The 19,956-nt window shown below is 37.7% G+C and overlaps 1 protein-coding gene across 2 annotated transcripts in view; it reads left to right on the forward strand.

Moving 5' to 3' along the window:
• The window catches only part of LOC307113612 (collagen alpha-4(VI) chain-like), a 115,394-nt gene that overhangs the window by 65,446 nt on the left and 29,992 nt on the right, over window positions 1-19,956 (forward strand). For both annotated transcript variants that reach the window (XM_079795428.1, XM_079795427.1), the window contains 8 exons: window positions 3,326-3,388; window positions 3,951-4,016; window positions 10,174-10,227; window positions 10,340-10,375; window positions 14,783-14,845; window positions 16,637-16,699; window positions 17,765-17,827; window positions 18,555-18,617. In XM_079795428.1, coding sequence (XP_079651554.1) covers window positions 3,326-3,388; window positions 3,951-4,016; window positions 10,174-10,227; window positions 10,340-10,375; window positions 14,783-14,845; window positions 16,637-16,699; window positions 17,765-17,827; window positions 18,555-18,617 — 471 coding nt within the window. The remainder of the gene's footprint in view (window positions 1-3,325; window positions 3,389-3,950; window positions 4,017-10,173; window positions 10,228-10,339; window positions 10,376-14,782; window positions 14,846-16,636; window positions 16,700-17,764; window positions 17,828-18,554; window positions 18,618-19,956) is intronic.

A 19,956-nucleotide genomic window follows, 5' to 3' on the forward strand; every position in this document is an offset into this window, starting at 1 on the left:
AGGCCTTTTAACAACAGTCTTCACTAATCTTGGTAAAGAAATGTCCTTCTTAGGATTAAGAAGTACAAATTGACAGTAATAAAAATAGTCACAGAGATGTAAAGTACAGTGTAGGGAATATAGTCAATAATATTGTAACAACTATTATAGCATCAGGTGGATACTAGACTTATCAGGGTGATCACTTTGTAAGTTACGTAAATATCTAATCATTACATTGTATACCTGAAACCAATATAATGTTGTATGTTAATTGTAATTGAAAAATAATAAAAAGGAATCCTTCCCAAATTATACTACTCATTGTCCCCTGAAGTTTCCGTATGCAGGCCCACCTCTGTGTCTTGGCTCATGCTAGGTACCCCATCCTGGAATGTCTTTTCTCTGCCTCCATCTTCAGTGTTTATTTGATTATCACTTTTTCTTCAATTTCCAGCTCCTGCCATTCCTCCTCATGATGCCCTCATTGACCATGATAATCTACAGGGATCTCCCCCTTCTCTATATTCTTCCAATGTACATTATTTGTACTATCTGCATAACAGTGACTATACCCTACCTCATGCTGATATTTGTATTTCTATGTAAGAGAAGGCGTATGTACTAAACACTCCCTTCCCGTGCCCAATGCAGACATTACTAATTAATTATAGAATACAGCCTGAAGGATCCACCTCAACATGGTACTAAAACCAGCTTCTGTTGCTTGATTGAATTAGATAAGGGGGATGACATTTATTTACTTATGTTTTTTGGTACCCCACATGGAATTAGACTTAACTGAAAGGCATGGATTGATTTCCTGATAAATGAAACAGGAACTCACAAGAAATGGCTCCTTATTGAGGTTTAATTTCCAACCTGCAGTTTGTCAATCAGATTTTGGAGAAAGTGGAGGACACCACACTTTCTTCAAGACCGGAAAGCCTTTAGTTTTCATCGAATTTAATGAAATTCAATAAACTTCAAGTGTTTTCTACCTGTAGGGGATTTTGCTAGACACAAATTAGAGTTCAAAGGTAAATAAGTCATGATTATGAATAACAAAGAGCTTATTAACTGGTACAGGAGATAAGATGTTTGTAGGAGGAACTACAATACAAGATAGGATAAAATAAAGGCTGCAAGAATGGTGCAAATAAAGAATGAATGGGAGCGCAGTGACTTGGAGAGGAATCTAAAATAGAGTGGTGTTTCTTCATCTAGTCAATCATCGAGATGTGAGCATCTATTGTAATTTAGGCATGACTGTAGAATGGGAAGCATTCTGTATGTCAGAATTGGCCTCTATGGGAAAGAGATAGTTAATGAAATAATCATAGAAATAGATGTAAGATTACTGGTGAGATAAATGCATGAAGGAGAGATAAATGACAGGGGGATCTGATCCAGCCTGTGTAGTCAGGAAGGCTTCTTGGAGGGAGTAAAGATGGAATGAAATTTAAAGGATGAGTAACAACCAGATGTTTAGGGGGAGAAGATGGGGGCAAGAGACCAACCTTCCACACTTAGGTCTGTGGCATTTGAGAATGGTGTTGAAGGGTGGAGAGGACTCTGGCATTCCAGGGCACACTGGAAATCAAGATTAAAAAAAATATATTTCTAATTGATTTCAGAGAGGAAGAGAGAGGGGGAGAGAGAGAGAGAGAGACATCAATGATAAGAGAGAATCATTGATCAGCTGCCTCCTTCAGAATCAGGGATCTAACCAGCAACCCTGGTCATATGCCCTGATGCATAATCAAACAGTGGCCTTCTGGTTTATAGGTCGATGCTCAACCACTGAGCTACAAGCCAGGCTGAAGACATTTTTTAACCCAAGATCTTTGTGAGAGAGACACTCAGTGTATTTCAGATGAAGAAAAAGGAAAGGCTTAGTGTTAGAAGAACTCAGAGTGGGTTAGGACAAACAAGGATTCTAATTTAACAGGAGTGGAAGGTGAGATAAAAAGCATTAAGAGTGGGAGGAATGTCTGGAGTCAATGCCATGCCACGTTTAGGGGTTTTGTTTTTTGCTACGGCATAATCAGATGCTATTGAAAGTTTCTAGGCAGGGATGGATGTTCAAAGCTATAGGCTTGGAAGATCACTCTGGAAGCCAGTGTCTGGGTCAGAAAAAGGAAGAACTAGAAGCTGTACAAATCATAATAGGAACCATATGAACCATATGGTGCTGTACCTGGCATTTTAATTTATCATTCCATTTAATCTCTGTAACAACCCTATAGGATAGGTATGTCTGTTTTACAAGTGAGAAAATTGTCTCAGAGAAGTCAAAGAAATCTGCCCACCTAGTAAATTAAGCAGAAGAATAAGAATTTAGAATTAACTAACTTCCATTTCTTGTATCAGGCCAGGATAGAGGGAAGGAGGGGTTTCAGGTCATTATGAGGTAGCTTTCATAGGACCCTAGAGAGAATTCCATTTCTTAGGCTTCCCACTTCATTATTTTCAGAGTGTGATGTATACCCTCCAGAACCAGGCACGTAACAACATCTGAGGAAGGTTCTGTGGCTCTGTGGGAACTACTACACAGATATGGTACCACGAATGACAGGTTTAAGAGAAATAATAATTTGCTTATCATGTCATAGTCTTAAGGCAAGTTGCTTTGCCTCTCTGGTCCCCTGTCTACAGCAGTTAGGAGATCTGGAAATATTTTCCTCATGTGTTTTTTTTTTAAATGCCACATTCTTTTTTTAAAAAAATATATTTTATTGATATTTTACAGAGAGGAAGAGAGAGGGATAGAGAGTTAGAAACATCGATGAGAGAGAAACCTTGATCAGCTGCCTCTTGCACACCCCCTACTGGGGATGTGCCCGCAACCAAGGTACATGCCCTTGACCGGAATTGAACCCGGGACCCTTGAGTCCGCAGGCCGACGCTCTATCCACTGAGCCAAACCGGTTTCGGCGTTTTTTTTTGTGTGTGTTTTTTTTTGAGATCTTGCTCTGCTAATGCTGCCCATGTTTGTGATAGAGAAAGCCTTCTTGTTTTTCTTACATGTGTTTCTGTGTGGGAGCATCACAGAAAAGTGGAAAGATCGAGGGATTTGGTAATAGGGAGACCGGGTTCCACTTCCCTAAGCCTCAATTTGTGAGTTGTGAAGGTTAAATGCACACTTAGTGTCAACCATATCACAGATTTCTAATACAAGTGTGTTCTTTTCTGTGTCTCAACCTCACCTCTTCGGCAGTGAGTGCCTTAAAGTTCAAGCACTCAATTTCTCTTTTAATTTGACTCTCATTTCCCCCTTTTCTTTCCTTTAGGTGATAGATGATTTAAAAAGTGACACTTTTTTTTTTTCTCATTGTGATTTAAGGGCTTGATAGGACCGCCTGGCCAACCTGGAGAGCGTGGAGAGCCCGGATTAAGGGGAGAATCTGTGAGTGGTGGTTGAGGGATTTCTGCTGCTTTAATCCCAGGATTTGTAAACTGTTTGCTTGAGCACAAAGGCAGAGAACAATTAATTATTCACAAATGAGTCATCATTCAGCCTATGTTGGTATAGTAAAAACAAAAACAATGAGATTGGAGTTCCATCTTATAGAACTTTTTGGGTTCTTACAGAGTTTGGAATTTTAATTGCATTGCATATTTGGGATTATTGAGTCGGGCTAGATAATTAAAAGGGTCTGCTTTGAACAGACCATCTAACCTCAGAGGGAAGGGATCAACCAAAAGACTTGTATGCATGCATCTAAGCATAACCCATGGACACAGACAGTAGGAGGGTGACAGCATGTGTGGGGGTGTGGGTGGGAACGGCCGGGGCGAGGTCAATGGGGAAAAAAGGAGACATATGTAATACTACATATAATACTTTAAACAATAAGGAATTTAAATAAAAATAAAAAGGTCTACTTTGGTGCCTTTCTTCTTTTTTAAAAAGATCATGCTTCCTGTAATATTTTCCATTTGAGGTAAGCAATCTTCTGTTTTCTCAGGGGGATCTCGGAATTGATAGTTACATCCAGGGCCCTAAGGGAGAAAAAGGAAGGCGTGGACATCAGGTAAGTCTCTGTTTGCTTGGGGATACCGGTACACATGGAAAAGGATACTAGCTGGTGCAGAAGACTTGGCATTCTGGTTGGATCAACATAAAAAATCAGAGAGCAATCCTGTGGAACTCCATTGTCAGAGACAGAAGCTCTGAATGTTAATCCCCACTAATATCCTTGTCCTTGCATCCTTGTCTCTTAGGGGTGTGTGTGTGTGTGTGTGTGTGTGTGTGTGTGTGTAGAAATCTTATCTCCCCTACACTAGTAATACATATTGCTTTACTTCTTTTGTCCTTGGTTTCTTCATATCCAAAATGAAAGCATCGGACTCAGTGATCCCCGAGATCTTTCCAGTTTTAAAATCCTCCACTTTTATAACGATGCCTTGATTTAAAAGATGCTCAAGGTCATTACACTGCTGGCTTGCTTTCCATCTCTGCCAGCGTTGATGGATGTGAATTGCGTACTAGCCTTTTTTAAAGATAGGCCCTTTGTTTAATGCCAAAGACTAGCAGCATTGTGACAGAAGACATCACCGAAGGAAAAAGACTCGTTAACTCGACAGACGCTAACTTGTCAGAAGCCATTTTTAGATTTTTATGTGCCAGACATTAAAATGCATGACTGAAAAATGACTAAAATAACCCAAGTGTCTCAGACCTCACATCTCATCATTCCCAATTTCCAGGAATGAGGTCTGCATACCAGCATGTTTACAACTGTAGAGCAACCTCTGTTTGCTTTCAACTCCAATTTGTATCCTTTGACAAAACCTTAGGACATCAGTTCTCTTTCCTGGATTGTGGCTAGTTCATGTGCATTTTTATAGGTCCAGGTCCTGAATGAAATCCAGTTGGTAACACGATTATTATCATGTGAGAAAACTGTTAGATTTGCTGCAAGATTATCTCATTCTGTTGTCAATTAGTTATTTTGGATAAACTTCACTGAGAATGTTTTCTTTGGTGAGTTGAGCTTAGAGAGCCCTGTGACCATCCACTCAATAATAACAACCTATTCAGCTATGGGACTGGAGCTAAGAGAATAGCAGAAATCCTTAAATCACCTGGGTCTCAGTTTCATCACATGCAAGTGGGCTGATTAGAGAAGCCATTTCAAAGTTTCCATCTATTTGTGGTTATCATGAGGAGAAAGGTCACGGTCCATGTGTAAATTGAGCTTTGGTCCCATGACTGGCTCATGGTTTTACAACTGGGAAGGAACTCAATCTAGATAGCCATGGGAGGAACCTCGTGCTCACAGCTTTCAGAGGTCCTAAGGGTTAACCTTGAACTTCAGATCCCTGAATTGTGCATGCAAACAAAAATTATAAGTCTCTGAAGCAGTGCCATGCTATTTTGCATTTGTGTTTGCCATGGTTTCTTTTCCCCATGATGAGCTTAAAGAAGGGTGCTCTAAGAATTTAGAAGACAGCCCTCTAGGGGGCACTCTTTCGCCACTATTTGTTTGAGTCCAATGGAGAAGGGCAGCTTAGATGTTGCAATTTGTATGGAGAAGGTACCCTGATGAAGAGGTCTTTCAAACCAAATTGAGAAATCTAGTATTGGGGAAGGAATAAAAAACAAAACAAAACAAAAGACCCTCACAAAAAAACAGTCATGCTCTAGCACTTCTGGGGAGCATGAAAACTGGTACACATGGAAAAGGATACTAGCTGGTGCAGAAGACTTGACAATAGAACCCTTTTGGGAGGCAATCAGGTGTAACACACCTCAGTTAGGACTGCTGATTTTTGACAAAACCTTAGGACATTTATGTTTTTGAATATACAAGTGACAGAAAACCGGACTGGCGGTGTTTAGCTAATAGGCATGTTTGATAACCCAGGGAAAAGTGATTCCAGGTTTGGTACACGAGCTCAGCGATGCCATCAAAACCCAGTGTTGTCAACAGGGACTCAGGCCCTTTCTTTCCACAGTGCCATCCTCAGGGTGGTCCGTGGCCTTGGCAGCCCAAGAATCTTACCTTCACCTTTACATACAATGCCAGAGGGAAAGGGGCTTTCCTTCCATCAGGGCACTCCCAGCAATCTTCTCTTTTTAGCTCATTTAGTCCATTGACTGGGTCCTTGCTCCCCATCTGCCCTTGCCTGTTTTAAGAAAGCCAGAGAAAGCAAGTCTCTGACAAAGGAAATTGCCATGATTGGCTTAGACCTGTCACAATTCATCCCTTGGAGCTGGGCATGTTATTGCCCTAAACAAAACAGATTTTCTTTGCAAGGAAGAAAGGGGAGAGAGTGTTATGTAGCCGCCAACTATGTCTGCCAGGGCTTAAGATGCGTATGTCCTTTCATAACCAAGCTGAAAAATGGAGGTTTGGCTGCCTGCCTCAACAAAAGCCAAATTCCTGAGGCAGGTGCTGGTGCAAAAGGAAACAGGCTTCATTTAGGAGGCACATGACCTGAGAGAATGGTGAACTCACGTCTCAAAGACCAATCACATCACCCTTGTCTCAAGGATCATCCCTCTTCCTGCTCAAGCCCAAGGTTCTTATAGGGAGAGGAAGGGGAGGGCATTTTTTCTATCCAATTATCTTGCTAGCTTTTGGCAGGCTGGGTGTAAGAACCTCTCTCTGCTGCCAGTTTGGCCATAGGGGGAGACTCCCTGGTGTTCTGTCTAGGGCAGTGGTCGGCAAACTGCGGCTCGCGAGCCACATGCGGCTCTTTGGCCCCTTGAGTGTGGCTCTTCCACAAAATACCACGTGTGGGCGCACACGTAAAGTGCGATTGAAACTTCGTGGCCCATGCGCAGAAGTCGGTTTTTGGCTTTCAAAAGAAATTTCTTTTCTTTTTTTTTTTTTTTTGACATTTTATTTTTTATTTATTTATTTTTTTTTAAATTTCTTTATTGATTAAGGTGTCACATATTTGTCCTCATCCCCCCATTCCCATCCCACACCCCTCCCCATGGATGCCCCAACCCCCTGTTGAACTTAACCATTGGTTAGGCTCATATGCATGCACACAAGACCTTTGGTTGATCTCTCCCCCCTCCCCCCACCCTCCCCTATCCTCCCTCTGAGGCCCGATAGTCCGATCGATGCCTCCTTGTTTCTGGTTCTGTTCTTGTTCATCAGTCTATGTTGTTCATCATTTCCCCTAGATGAGCGAAATCATGTGTCACTAGAGATATACTTATAAGAATTGAATGTGCGACGAGCAATAATAGTTATGCTGACAGGCAAATGAATCAGTCTGTAGTGAGTTTCTTTCTGGACCAACAGTTCTGGCTTTCAAAAGAAATTTCAATCGTTGTACTGTTGATATTTGGCTCTGTTGACTTATGAGTTTGCCGACCACTGGTCTAGGGTAACACTTTGATCCAGTATTTCCAGTTCTAGAAGTTAATCCAGAAGTAAATCATGAATCAATATAAAGATTCAGCTCCATAGATGATCAATGTAGTGATTTTTAATTACTATAATGCTTAAATGTCCAATGATAAGAGATATTTTATATGAACAATGGCAAATCCACATGATAAAATATTATTAAGCCATGAAAAATAATTTAGAAGACTATCTCATAACAAGTAAAACATTCATGATGTAATATTAAGTGAAAAAAAAACAGATTATAAAACTCTGTATTCAACAAGCATCCTAATTGGTTGAATATATCTATATCTATTTTCCTGGAGGGATAAACACCCAGAAATTACTCATTTCTTTTTATTATCTGAATTGTTGAAAGATTCTATGCTGAGCCTGTATAGCTTTTACCCCACCTTCTATTCAGAAAAAATTTAAGTCTATAGAAAAAGTTGTAGTTGCAAGTATAATAGTACAATGAACACCAATTGTTATATATACATGTTTTGCTGAGCCATTTGAGGATTAATTGAAGGTATCATGACATTTTGCTTTTACATATTCAATAAATATTCTTCAAAAACAAAGACATTCTCCTATTGAGGCACAATGCAATCATCACACTCAAGAAGTTTAATATTGATGCAAAGTTATTTCTATTTTACAGACCATATTCAGATTTCCACCCTTGTACCAACAGTGCCCTCTATGGCTATTTTTATTGTTGTTGTTTTGGGTTCCAATTAAGGAAGTAGTTGTCTTCCTCCCTTGTCTCCTTTAATCACAACTGACGTTGACATTCCAGAACAGCTATTTTGTTAAACACCTCTCAATTAGGATTTGTTTGAGTATTTCCTTCTGACTAGATTCAGGTTAAACATTTTTGGCAGGAGATTAAGAAGTGCTGTTCCCTTCTCACCAGGAGGGACACTGTCAGTCTGTCCCATTACTGATACATTAATTTGTTCACTTGATTATGATGGTGTTCACCAGATTAATCTATTGTGAACATATTTTCCCCCTCTTTCGAATGATTGAGTAATCTGAGCAATAATAGTCTGAGACTGTACATTTTTTGCTTCCCAAATTCTTTTATCCAATGGTTCCTGCATCAGCCCAAATAATTCCTTCATTATGTTGGCTGCAAAACAAACAAACAAACAAACAAAAAACCTGTTTACTATTGAAATGAGAAAATGATAAACATTTTAACCCTTTGCACTCGCTTGCTTTTTTCTCGATTCCTGCTACCGATGCTAACCATATCGAGTCACACTCGACATCCGAGTGCAAAAGGTTAAGAAAGAACCTTTATTATATCTAGACCAATTGCAACAGTGCTATATCTAAAACCTTCTCCATGATATGAACTACTTAACTAAAAAAATCCCCAATGTATTTTTTTATCTCAAGAAAAAGGATTTTAAATATAATAATGTTACATGCAATAAACACCAATTATTCAAGAAAAACAATTTTAAATATAATAATATTACATGCAATAAACATTAATATTTCAAGAAAAAAAGGATTTTAAGTATAATAATATTACCCAAACTGCACTAACATAGTATGATATCACAAAAGTTGTAGGAAATCTGAAAAATCTGAAAAATAACAGATATTTTCAGATACAGAAAAATAAAATGTAGAGGACAAACTAAATAGTTCCAGTTACCAGGAAAATAATCACTTTCTGAACTTTCCTAACTTTTTTGATGGCAAAGTTGCTTTCCCTGAGAAAGTCAGATGAGGATCTCATGGGCTTATTTAAAAATGTTCTAGTGTATAGTAATGTAAGAAAATGAGGAATCATCATTTTATCTTTATATTTGGAATAAATTATTCTTTCACAGAATTTAGCATATTTGAAAAGAACATATAGCATAATTTTCTACTTATAAACTTTTCATAAAGATAATTTTTAATTGTTGCATACTATTTCAATAATCATTTCTACCATAATTTTTTGTCAACATTTCTACCATAATTTAATTAACACTTTCTTCACATTGTGGGAAAAATTATTTCAGAATTTAATTTATTATAAATGACAGTTGGAAGAACACTCTGCACAAAATGTTTTTGTTTCTGCATTTCACATTCCTTCCCAATTTATGTATTCTTATTGAGTTAGCATGCGACTTCACTGAATAATAGTCTAAGATATCTCTATTTGGGATCATGTGGTTTCCATTTTTCCTGAAAGATGAACTCATTTTTTTTCTGGACACCACACATTTTCCCACTTCTGACCTTAAAGAAGTTGAGAGCACTAGACAGTTTCCTCATTGTGACTGTGTATAACCTCTCCCTCCACCATAATCTGTATGTATTGATACTCCACCTATGAAGAGACACGCTTCTACCTTCTGTTTCTGTCTGCCACTCTGTACCCTATAGGATGCAGGTAGAAAGGGAAGTGCTAGTATTTTTCAAATATTAAGCATGGCTTGCTGGAGAATATGTATGACCACTGTCTCAACATGGTGAACCCTGAGGAGTTGTCAAATGAACCATCTTTGGGGAAAGATGCCTAGAACATGAATATTTTAAAACACCAGAAGTAAGGCAGCATTGTAAAGGAGTGTTGACCAATAGAACTTCCTGAGATCATATATATATCTGTGCTGTCCAATATGGTAGCCACTAGTCACATGGAGTTACTGAACACGTAAAATGTGCCTAGTGTAACTGAGGAACTAAAATTTAAATTAAATTTAAACTTAATAGCCACATGTGGCTACTGGCTTCTGTATTGGACAGCCCATGTCTAGAGAATAAATGAAAAAGTATACAGATATCTAAACTAATCTTTCCTTTACCTTTTACTTTTCAGGGAAGTTCTGGTTACGATGGCCCTCAGGGGGAAACCGGAAATGTTGGTCCTCAGGTATAACTGCTCATGGAATGTACTTCACATGCTTCTGTGGAAGAGAACAGTTGGTTGGGGTGAAAATTGGCTGTTTTCTTCTCTAAGGTCTTCATTTCTCTTCTATTCTTAGGGGTCAAGAGGAAGACAAGGTCTGCCAGGATTGAAGGTCAGTGCTTTCTGGAAGAATTGCTTCTTGTTCCATACCTATGGCATGTTAAGTAGTTCTGTCTGAGATCAAGGGGAGTGCTGGTTGGGCTGTCTGAGGCTGCATGAGGATCTCTGGGAAATTTCCATGGGGATCTTTTCCATGGAGATGGGAAAGTTTATAGGTTCCTCTATGCTCCCTCTATAGCTTGCTATAATATTTCATTTAGATTGAAAATAAGCTGATACCTTAGAGAATGGCTTTTACCCCTGAAATAATGATTTTTCCATTTAAAGAAGGCTTCCTATGAATGTATAAGGGGATCTCATAGTCATGAACTAAAGGGAAAAAATTGAGTTTTACTATTTCCAAAGGGGAAATGATGTGATTTGAGGGTGGGATGTGGGGATATCAGTGGAAATTGTATTTTACTAAGCATTTATCTAGCAGCAGTCACTGTGTTAGACCTTTATTTATATTATCTCATGTAAACCTTTCTAAAGCCCTAGGAGTTATAAGCATCATTGCTTACTTTTTATGGATAAGAGAGGAAATGATATGTAGGTTTATCAAAGTAATATGTCAGAGGCCACACATATTACTATACTAATAGTTGGTGGAGACAGGATTCAAAACCAAAGATCAGAATGCTCTTGGAAATAAGAGTTAAGGTTATTGTGTTGATTTACCTCTAACATAGTCTTGTCATACTATGCTGGCATTTTTGTTTCTAGTATTCCCATGTTTCTAGTATTCTCATGGAAAAGTCAGAAATTGACTTATGTCACCTGTGAGCCTGGGAATGGGTGAATATGAGAGAGAGAGAGAGAGAGAGAGAAGTAATGGGACTCATATGTCTGTAAACCAAAAATGTTGATAAAGCATGGATACTGAGAAATCCCAAGTCTTAAAAATTTAAACAAGTTTTGTTGATACCAACTAAAATATTATTTCTTTTAAACAATGTTTACGATTTGAAATAAATTCTTAGATAATCTTTGTGCTATTAGTTAAATCTTAACAATTATAAAATAAATAATATCTTGAAATATAATTTTATCCCATTGTTTTTATCCCCAAAAAGACAGAAAGAGACTATAATAGACTAAGCTATATTTTTGGAGGAAATTTAGTGGCTCGAGGCACGAATTTCCTACTCTTGAATTATTTAATTCTTTTATGATGTAGTTTAACTAAATTTAATTCTTTTATGTGTAGTTTACCTAAATCCCTGAACAGTGGGTCCTCTACTCAGTTGGGTCTTGCTTATTTTTGATTTTCTATATTACTTCATCTCCTATGTCTTCCTTTTTTATTTAATTTAAATCAGAGCCAAACCTGTGCCTAACTTTAAAGCCAACTTGTACTCTCAAGCTTATAATGAAAACCATTTCTCTGCTCATTCTTCCCCCTTGTTCCCAGATCTTCAGGAGCACTCACTTTCATATCTTTGGATTTTTTTCTTCCAGTATTATTGCCTTCCTTTTTCTAAGTGATGTGTTTACTTTGCTATTTCTTGGTTTTCAGTTTTGGATCTTTTTCTATTGATTGATTGATTTCTTTCATTTTTTTCCCTTTGTTGACTGGGATTTAGACCTTGATTTACACAGTATGTTCCTGAATCAGAATATGTTCCCCTTCAGGCTCTCACTGTGGGTTCATTTGTGGTATATTTTATCGTATTTTCATAGCTAGACCCTGACCAAGACTTCTCTAAGCTCTTGAAGCTTTTTATACTCAAGAGTAAAGAAAATTTTGTTTTTCTAACCCCCTTTCTCTAGTTCTCTGAACTTAAATAAATGTACTATTATGACAAATTTATTGTAAAATAGATACGTTGGGTTTTCAGTGTATGGCAGATTCTAGTTCAGGCTGCCCTTTAGGATATAATGTATTGTGGACCTCTAATTTCTTGTTGGTGGAACCGACTGAAGAGTTTTGCCTCCACTTTTATGTGGTAAACCTGGCTTGATACAAGATTAGTTCTGTAAGGCAATTTCTTGAGTTTTAAGCAGTGAGGTAGGAAGAATTATTTCATTTTTCTCTGATAGTTAAGTATTGGCTTTTCTTTCTTCCTTCCTTTCTTTCTTCTTTAAATCCCACGTCACCTTTTCCACCATCTCCCTACCCTCCATCCCTCTGGCAACCATCAATTTGTTCTCTATATCTATGGGTCTGTTTCTGTTTTATTTTGTTTGATTTCCTACTGTGGAGGATAAAGATTTTTCTTGACCTGTCTATCTCCTTCTTTATACACTTTCTCCCAACTTATCCTTGCAATAAACTTCTTTTCTCTAATTTTGATCAATTCAGTCATTGTTCATATAATGACTGTGGTCAATATTTACAGCTCTATCACTTGTGTTTTCCCGAGTCACCCTTTCTCCCCATTTGCTTTGTGTTCTATGAGCATTTTACTAGTTCACCATAAAGCTCTTTCACAAAACTGACCACCTCCCCATATATTCAAACATGGGAGGTTTCTTTTTCTTGGATTGCTTCTTCCTGGGCTGTCTGTCCTCCTGCTTTCATCAGGACTGATTGCTCTCGGGGCCTCTGTACTGTTTTCTTATTGGGACATTTTTGAACAGCAACCTCTCATTTTGGAAGTAGAGAAAAATGTGTGCGAACTGCTGTCTCTAATGGGAAGCTGCTCCCTTAAATACATTATAATCTTTATGAATACTGTTTGCTCTTTTTTCCTATGGAAGCTTTGATTAAAAAAAAAAGAGAGAGATACTTGTAAACTTCAGGGTTAATATGTTTATTCAGCATGTCAATAGTTTGCTAGATAACCAATGTTGGAGCATTGGTCAAGTAGACTCATTTAAGTTTTTGAGACTATAACTTGCTTGAGATCAGCCAGTACTATTGGAAGAACATAGCTTATAGAAGCACTGAACTCTAAATTACAACATTCCCTGGGCTTTGGGAAAATACGGCTTATTACTGTCTATGAAACTAGACATTCTGGCTTTTGCAAGATGCCTAATAAAATTGAATTCCAAATGAGATTTTATTTATGGAAAAGATTATATTTTGGCAATAAGGGAAAACCTTAATTTGTTAAGTATGATAAAATTAAAAATATCATTAATTTTTTAAATGTTCAAAACCCTACCACCCTCCTGCAATTATTTTCATGTTTGTGTTTTCTTTATTTGCATAAATAATAAGGGGGCTATTATAACGTACATACTATTTTATATTCTGCTTTTCTATGTTTCCAAATCTATTATCATTTTAATACATTATATCTTACTTTGTTAAAGAACAATGATTTACTAAGCTATCAGGTGATTTCTGTCTTGTTACATATCATGTCAGCGATGTAAAGAAAAACTGTATTTGAGGTTTTTTGTTTTGTTCTTGCTTTTGCTTTGCTGAAATGATTTCTTAATATAAATATATATGCATGGAATTATAATAAAAGAGTCTGAGCTTTGCTATATAGAGTCACATTGTTTTAGAAGTGTTGCATTATGAATGTCACTAATGTAATGTGCAAATTAGGCAACATTTCACGACCTGTTTCAAAATTTCTAGCTTCATGCCTTTTAAAACTTGGTTCATATTTATAAGTCTATAAATGAACTCTTGAAGTGTAGAGTAATAAAATAGTAATGATTAATAGAAGTGCTTCTCATTTATCTGAATAGTTTTAAAAACTTAAGAAGCATAAGTAATTGACCTACCTATTGATTAATTCTGAGTTTAAGATTTTTTTCTCTTTGCAAATCTATGAATAATCAACCAATAGCCTAGTCAACATGAGAAAAAAAGGCAGAATAATTCACATTAAGGGCATTATCCTCAATCTTGGAAAATGTATCTTCTCTGTAGAGCTGAAAATATTAATTTGAAGGAGAAATTAAATCAGTTATCAGATGAATCATTTTAACAGCTCACCATTTGCCCAGAGAACTAGGTTAATGCTCTAAGACCCTGTAAGTTTTTAAATCCAGTTTTTTGCTAGTTTTCTATGTGCTTTATGGGCTTTTGTTCCAGAATGTCACACTCATTGTTGTGTTCAACATTCTGAGTTTCCTCACATGGAATAAGTGTCCTTAACACAAGTCAGCATTTAGCCCACATTCCTTAAAAGGAATGGATGGGCTTTTTAGTAACCAGTTATGTAAAATGGGAATTTGAGTAATTTAAACAAAGTATTTTTGCTTCCATCACTAGCTGAGTCATTGGAAGGAGATGTGCAAAGCCTGGGAAAGAGTAAGAATCTGGCCTTACATTTTCCCAGCATAAGCGGAACTCCCACCCTATTTCTCGCCAACTCCACATCCTAAGAGGACTGAGCACAGACAGTGAACTCTTTTTTTGTGACTTTCAGGTGACATCTTGCAGGGGAGGCTGCCTTCAATAGGAACACTAAAGATGCCCTGGGAACTCACTAAGTCTTATTCATTCTGACAGGGTCTGCGTGGAGAATCTGGTGAAGGCGGTTACCACGGAGAACCTGGATATCCAGGCTCACAGGTTGTATCAGTGAACTTGTTTCTAATGTTAAAGGGTATTTGTTTAAAACTTTAACTTAGATTCTTTGATAGGGATTTAACATATATCACAATGGCCTTGGATACCTCCCTTCCAGGGCCTCTTCAAGCAAATTATATAGCCTCTCTTCTGGGCAGGTTAAACCCAATAGCTAATATTTATGGAGCTCTTATTATGTCCTAGATACGGCCCTACACTCTTGTGTTAACTCATTAAATCCTTCAGTGGGGGGTTATTATCCCCATTTTACAGGGGAGAAATGGAGGGGGATAGAGAAGTTAGGTAAATTGGCCAATCTCACACAGCTAAGTGGTAAAGATGGGATTCAGACTCAGGAAGTATAGATATAACTCTCTTCTCTTAATTACTGCCTGTTCAGATTACTCAAATCATATTTACTTCATTAAATGTGTATTCACCGTGGCAGGAAAAATCAGCATCATATTTATGAAGTATATATTACACACAGGGCATTTTGCCAATAGGCCTGGGACATTCAGACCATTAAGGCAAGGATCTTGCCCTCAAATTCAGTCTACTGGGTGTTTTTTTTTTTGTAAACTATTCTGTGATAACTAGAAATTTAAACTTCTCATCAGTTCTTTTGGAATCTTCTAAATTTAACCCAAATTCCTCATTCTGTAAACACTTTTGGAATACTCTCTACATCTTTCTTTTTAAAAGTCAAATTGTTTCAAAGTATCCTCAAATGGAAGAACTTAAACACATCAAATTTTACTAACACATTGAATCATTCTCATTAACTTTAAAAGATCCTATGAGTGTCAGAAGATAATTTGAGAAGGTTTCTGCCATTTTTCCACTTGACAAAGTATACTAAAGGAAGAAGTGGGTAATCAATGTGTAATTACAGATTGTATTTAATAGAAAACAGTGTCTGAACACTGGGGGAAACAACTGAGAGATGTATTTTTGCCTCTTATTTTTTTTATCACTGGCTCATTTCAAATGTGGACCTCCTGCTACTGCTGTTCCCTGGCCTTCTCCTTTATATTCACTGTATTATACTGCTGAGTGCAAGGGGAGCAGGTTGTGTGGTGAACCATGAGCCGGATAATCGATAAAACCTCTCCTTAATTCTTACTTCCCACTGGCATGTGGGTATGATTCAATACCCACAGAGGTGATTCGATACTTCACGCAGGAGGATAGAAGCCATGATCAATGCTTCTAATAGGAAAGCATTTCTCAGAAAAGCTGGAAAAAATTAAAGTGTCGGAAATCAGTAAAGTAAAATAGATTGGGGAGGAAACGAGCAACTCTCCAGCAATGTGCCCAGTGAGATTAAGTCACTTAAGTGTACTTTTGGTTCTTGATAAAGTCAGAATGCAATTTCTTGTTCAGCCCTTGTGTATAGATAAGGAGAAGGTTGAGTTTTCAAAGGAGATCACTATCCTTACAGTTTTTCTCATTCCCCTTTTAAGATTTAAAATTAGTTGGGTGAATTGAAATATAAAAGCAATGTTCTCAAACTTTAGAACTCACCAGATTCAACTGGAGAGATGGTTAAAAATACAGATGCTGAGGACTCACATCCTGTGCTTCAGTTGGAATTAGTTTGGAGTAAGTGTACCGAGGGGTCCTCCAGAGTACAAGTGCTGCTTGATTAAAATGTAATAAATGAGATAGTGATGGGCCAGGACACCTTCATTTGTGCTTCCATCAGCATCCACGATGATTTTGTAGTTACATGGGAAAAAATTATGTAGCTCTGTAAAAATTGGTTGAATTTTAATTTTATCTTTGGACCAGGGGCCAAGAGGAAGGCAAGGACCACCAGGAACTTTTGGACAAAAGGGCTTACCGGGTACTCGGGTAGGTTTGGAAAACGAAAAGTTGCAACACAGCTGCTCGTTTGCAAAGGCCAGTTCATACACCTGAGTGATCCTGGACAAATAACATAAAGCCACACTGTGTTTTTTTCTGGGATCTGTGGGCATCAGAAATTTCTAGAAATAAGCTAATTTGATGCAGTAGACATTGATCATCAGGTATATGACCCCTTCTACTCTAAGTACATAGTGGGAATGAGATTGGATTTGAACCTCAGGGGTGTGTAACATAAGCTCGTACTTGCCTATGGTGCAACAACAACAAAAAATAGTATGTGTAAAAGGGGAATGAGTGGCTAATTTACTCCTCAAGAGCATATAAAGAAGCATTACTATCCCAATTCTATAGATGAGGAAACTGAGGCTCAAAGGGATTAAATTACTTGTCATCTGGGTGGTAAGAGGCTGAACTCTGAAATGGCCTCTAACTTATATCTCTCTAGTACCTGTTCTACACCCCTTACAATATCCTGGTGGTTCATGGAAGGTTCAGACCAGATTGGGGCAGATGACTGGAGTGGCTTCCTAACCAAGGAAGCATTTGAGATACCTTAAACCTGAGCAGCCTGACTTATGTGAGGGATAAGGGTATCCGGAGATTTAAGATAGCACCTCCAGGAGGGCGTAAGCCCTAGTTTTGTCCTCATTCTCTTTCTTGGTTGGGAAAATTCTAGCCCCATAACTGATTGCATTATTTCCATTCTCATTTGATAATATTTTCTATTTTGGAAGGGTCAAAGTCCCAGCATTTGACTTCCTGACCTCTTAATCAAATGGTGTTTTCCCCTTGAGTAGCCAGGTAGTTCCTTCAATTCTTGGTATGTGGTAGACGTGGCCTCTTGCACAGAACATCTTATGTCCCCATCCTATCCCCCAACTGAGGTAAAATGTGTACATTATGCATTTTCTATGTTGGAGGATAAAATTAATTGTATTTAAGAGGATTCATGAGCATATTACCACTTCCAAACCATTTCAATAACAACAAGGGAGTTAGATATTTAACTTTGTGGATCCTTAGGTGATTTTGGTCATGGTCTTGTTACAGGGGAATCCTGGACCTCCAGGGCCAAATGGTTCAAAAGGAAAAGCTGGACCAAGAGGAATGAAGGTAAATGTTAGAGAATATATTCTTCCTGGATTGCAACTAGGGTTTTCCTATATGAATTTCTCCTTATGTGATCATTTCCAGCATGTGTTTCTGATGTGGTTGGTGATGATAGTGACTGTCCATTACCTTATAGTTAGATAGATGGATACAGAGAAGGAAAGACATATAGACAGACACAGAGAAAGATAAATAGATGGTCCCTTGGATCAGTAGACAAGGACATATCAATAGGTAGATAAGTATATGCATTCACCATAAATGCAAATTCACACATTCACACCTAGAAAAAGCCATCAATAATAATAAAAGTGTAATATGCTAATTAGACAGGACATCCTTCCGGATGTCCTTCCAGACGACCTTCCTAACGAAGCCAGGGCTGCGAGGGAGACCCGGGTCCCTGGTGCCAGAGGGAAGCCAGTGCTGGCAGCCAGGGGAAAGAAGGCCTACTCTTGCATGAATTTCGTGCATTGGGCCTCTAGTAGCAATGTAAAATTCTGTAACTGGGACTGCATACCTGGTTTTGCAAATTTTCAATACCAAAACTTTAATTATATTTTTAGTTTTTTAAATATTTAACAAAAGTCTAGAGGAAGATATTTACCTTAGACTGTAGGATGATGCCAGTGGGACTTAAAAAGTGTGACTGTAAAGTTTGTAAGAAAAACTATACAAATTGTACAAACTCATAGGAGAAAATTAATGTCATCTTTATCCTTTATGGAAGGGAGAGCACGGTGCTGCAGGAGAAAGAGGCCCATGGGGCCAACAAGGACCAAGAGGGCAACCTGTAAGTCTAGTTTCTCTGTTTTGGACTCTTGATTGAATTTCTTATTTATTATTTGTTTGTGTTTCACATAAAGTTCTAATATTCATCATGAATATTTGGGGTAACAAATATGACATCATCACCAGAACTGGTGTGAAACAAGAGTGAAAGCTCCTTAAATTTTTCATATATATAAAGAATCCAATGATGTCTTGGGGTTTATTTTGTCTTTTCACATATTATTGAAGAGGAAAGTGCCAGTTAACCTCTTATGTTTGACAAGGATGTTTTACAAGCATTTGAGCCGTTTAGAAATACAGAGATGCTCAATGAAACATTTTTTTCAGGGAAACAAATAAGACAGCCAATCAGAGGTCAAACTTAGACTGTCAAATATCAGAGGAAAGGCAGGGGTGGGTAAGTAGGTGGGAAGAGATCAACCAAAGTATAACCCATGAATACAGACAATAGGGTGATGAAGACCTGGGGGTGAGGTGGCGCAGGGTGGGCTAGAAGGGATCAATGGGGGGAAAAAGGAGACATATGTAATACTTTCAACAATAAAGATTTAAAAAATTATATTTTTATTATCAGTATTACAGAAGTCCCCCCATTTCCCCTCTTTCTGCCCCCTCCATCCAACTCCTGCCCCAACCTTGGTCTTCCCCACACTATTGTCTATGTCATATATATATATATATATATATATATATATATATATATATATATATATGTTACATGTTCTCTCCACCCCCTTCCCTTTACCTTATAGTTAGATAGATGGATACAGAGAAGGAAAGACACATAGACCTTCCCCACTGAGATCTGTTATTCTGTTCCATGCACCCATAGAGAGGTGCAAGCTTTTAAGGACACGAATTTGATTATCCGGAGCATAGACATAATCTTTGAAGGCCAAAGATCATAAAAGGTTTACTTCAACAGATAACACTTCCAAAGACAGAGCTATGCATTTTCACCTTCGTCATTGCCCTGAATGTAAGATCGTTAGTTATTTTATGACTATTTTCAATTCAATGCCTTATTGGAATGGGCTTTATGATAACAGAGCAATGTGTCTTTCCTGAAACTCATATTTCTGGGATTTCTCTCATCAACAGTAGGAAGGACCTATGTCTGTTTTACACCCAGCACTACAACTGCATTTGTTGGCAAGGAGAGAAAATAAAAGCAGGTCTCAGAAGCTTAAACTTAAATGAGGCAAGGAAAAAAAATAGAACAAGATAACTGTCAAGTGAAATGTAAGGCAAATATTGTTTTGCATCTACACTCAGTTCAGATGATGAATTTAACACTGTTTGACTTTATTAAAATATTCTGATTTAAAATAATAGCAAAG

This window comes from Cnephaeus nilssonii (genome assembly GCF_951640355.1).
Source record: "Cnephaeus nilssonii genome assembly, chromosome: 17".
NCBI lineage: Eukaryota > Metazoa > Chordata > Mammalia > Chiroptera > Vespertilionidae > Cnephaeus > Cnephaeus nilssonii.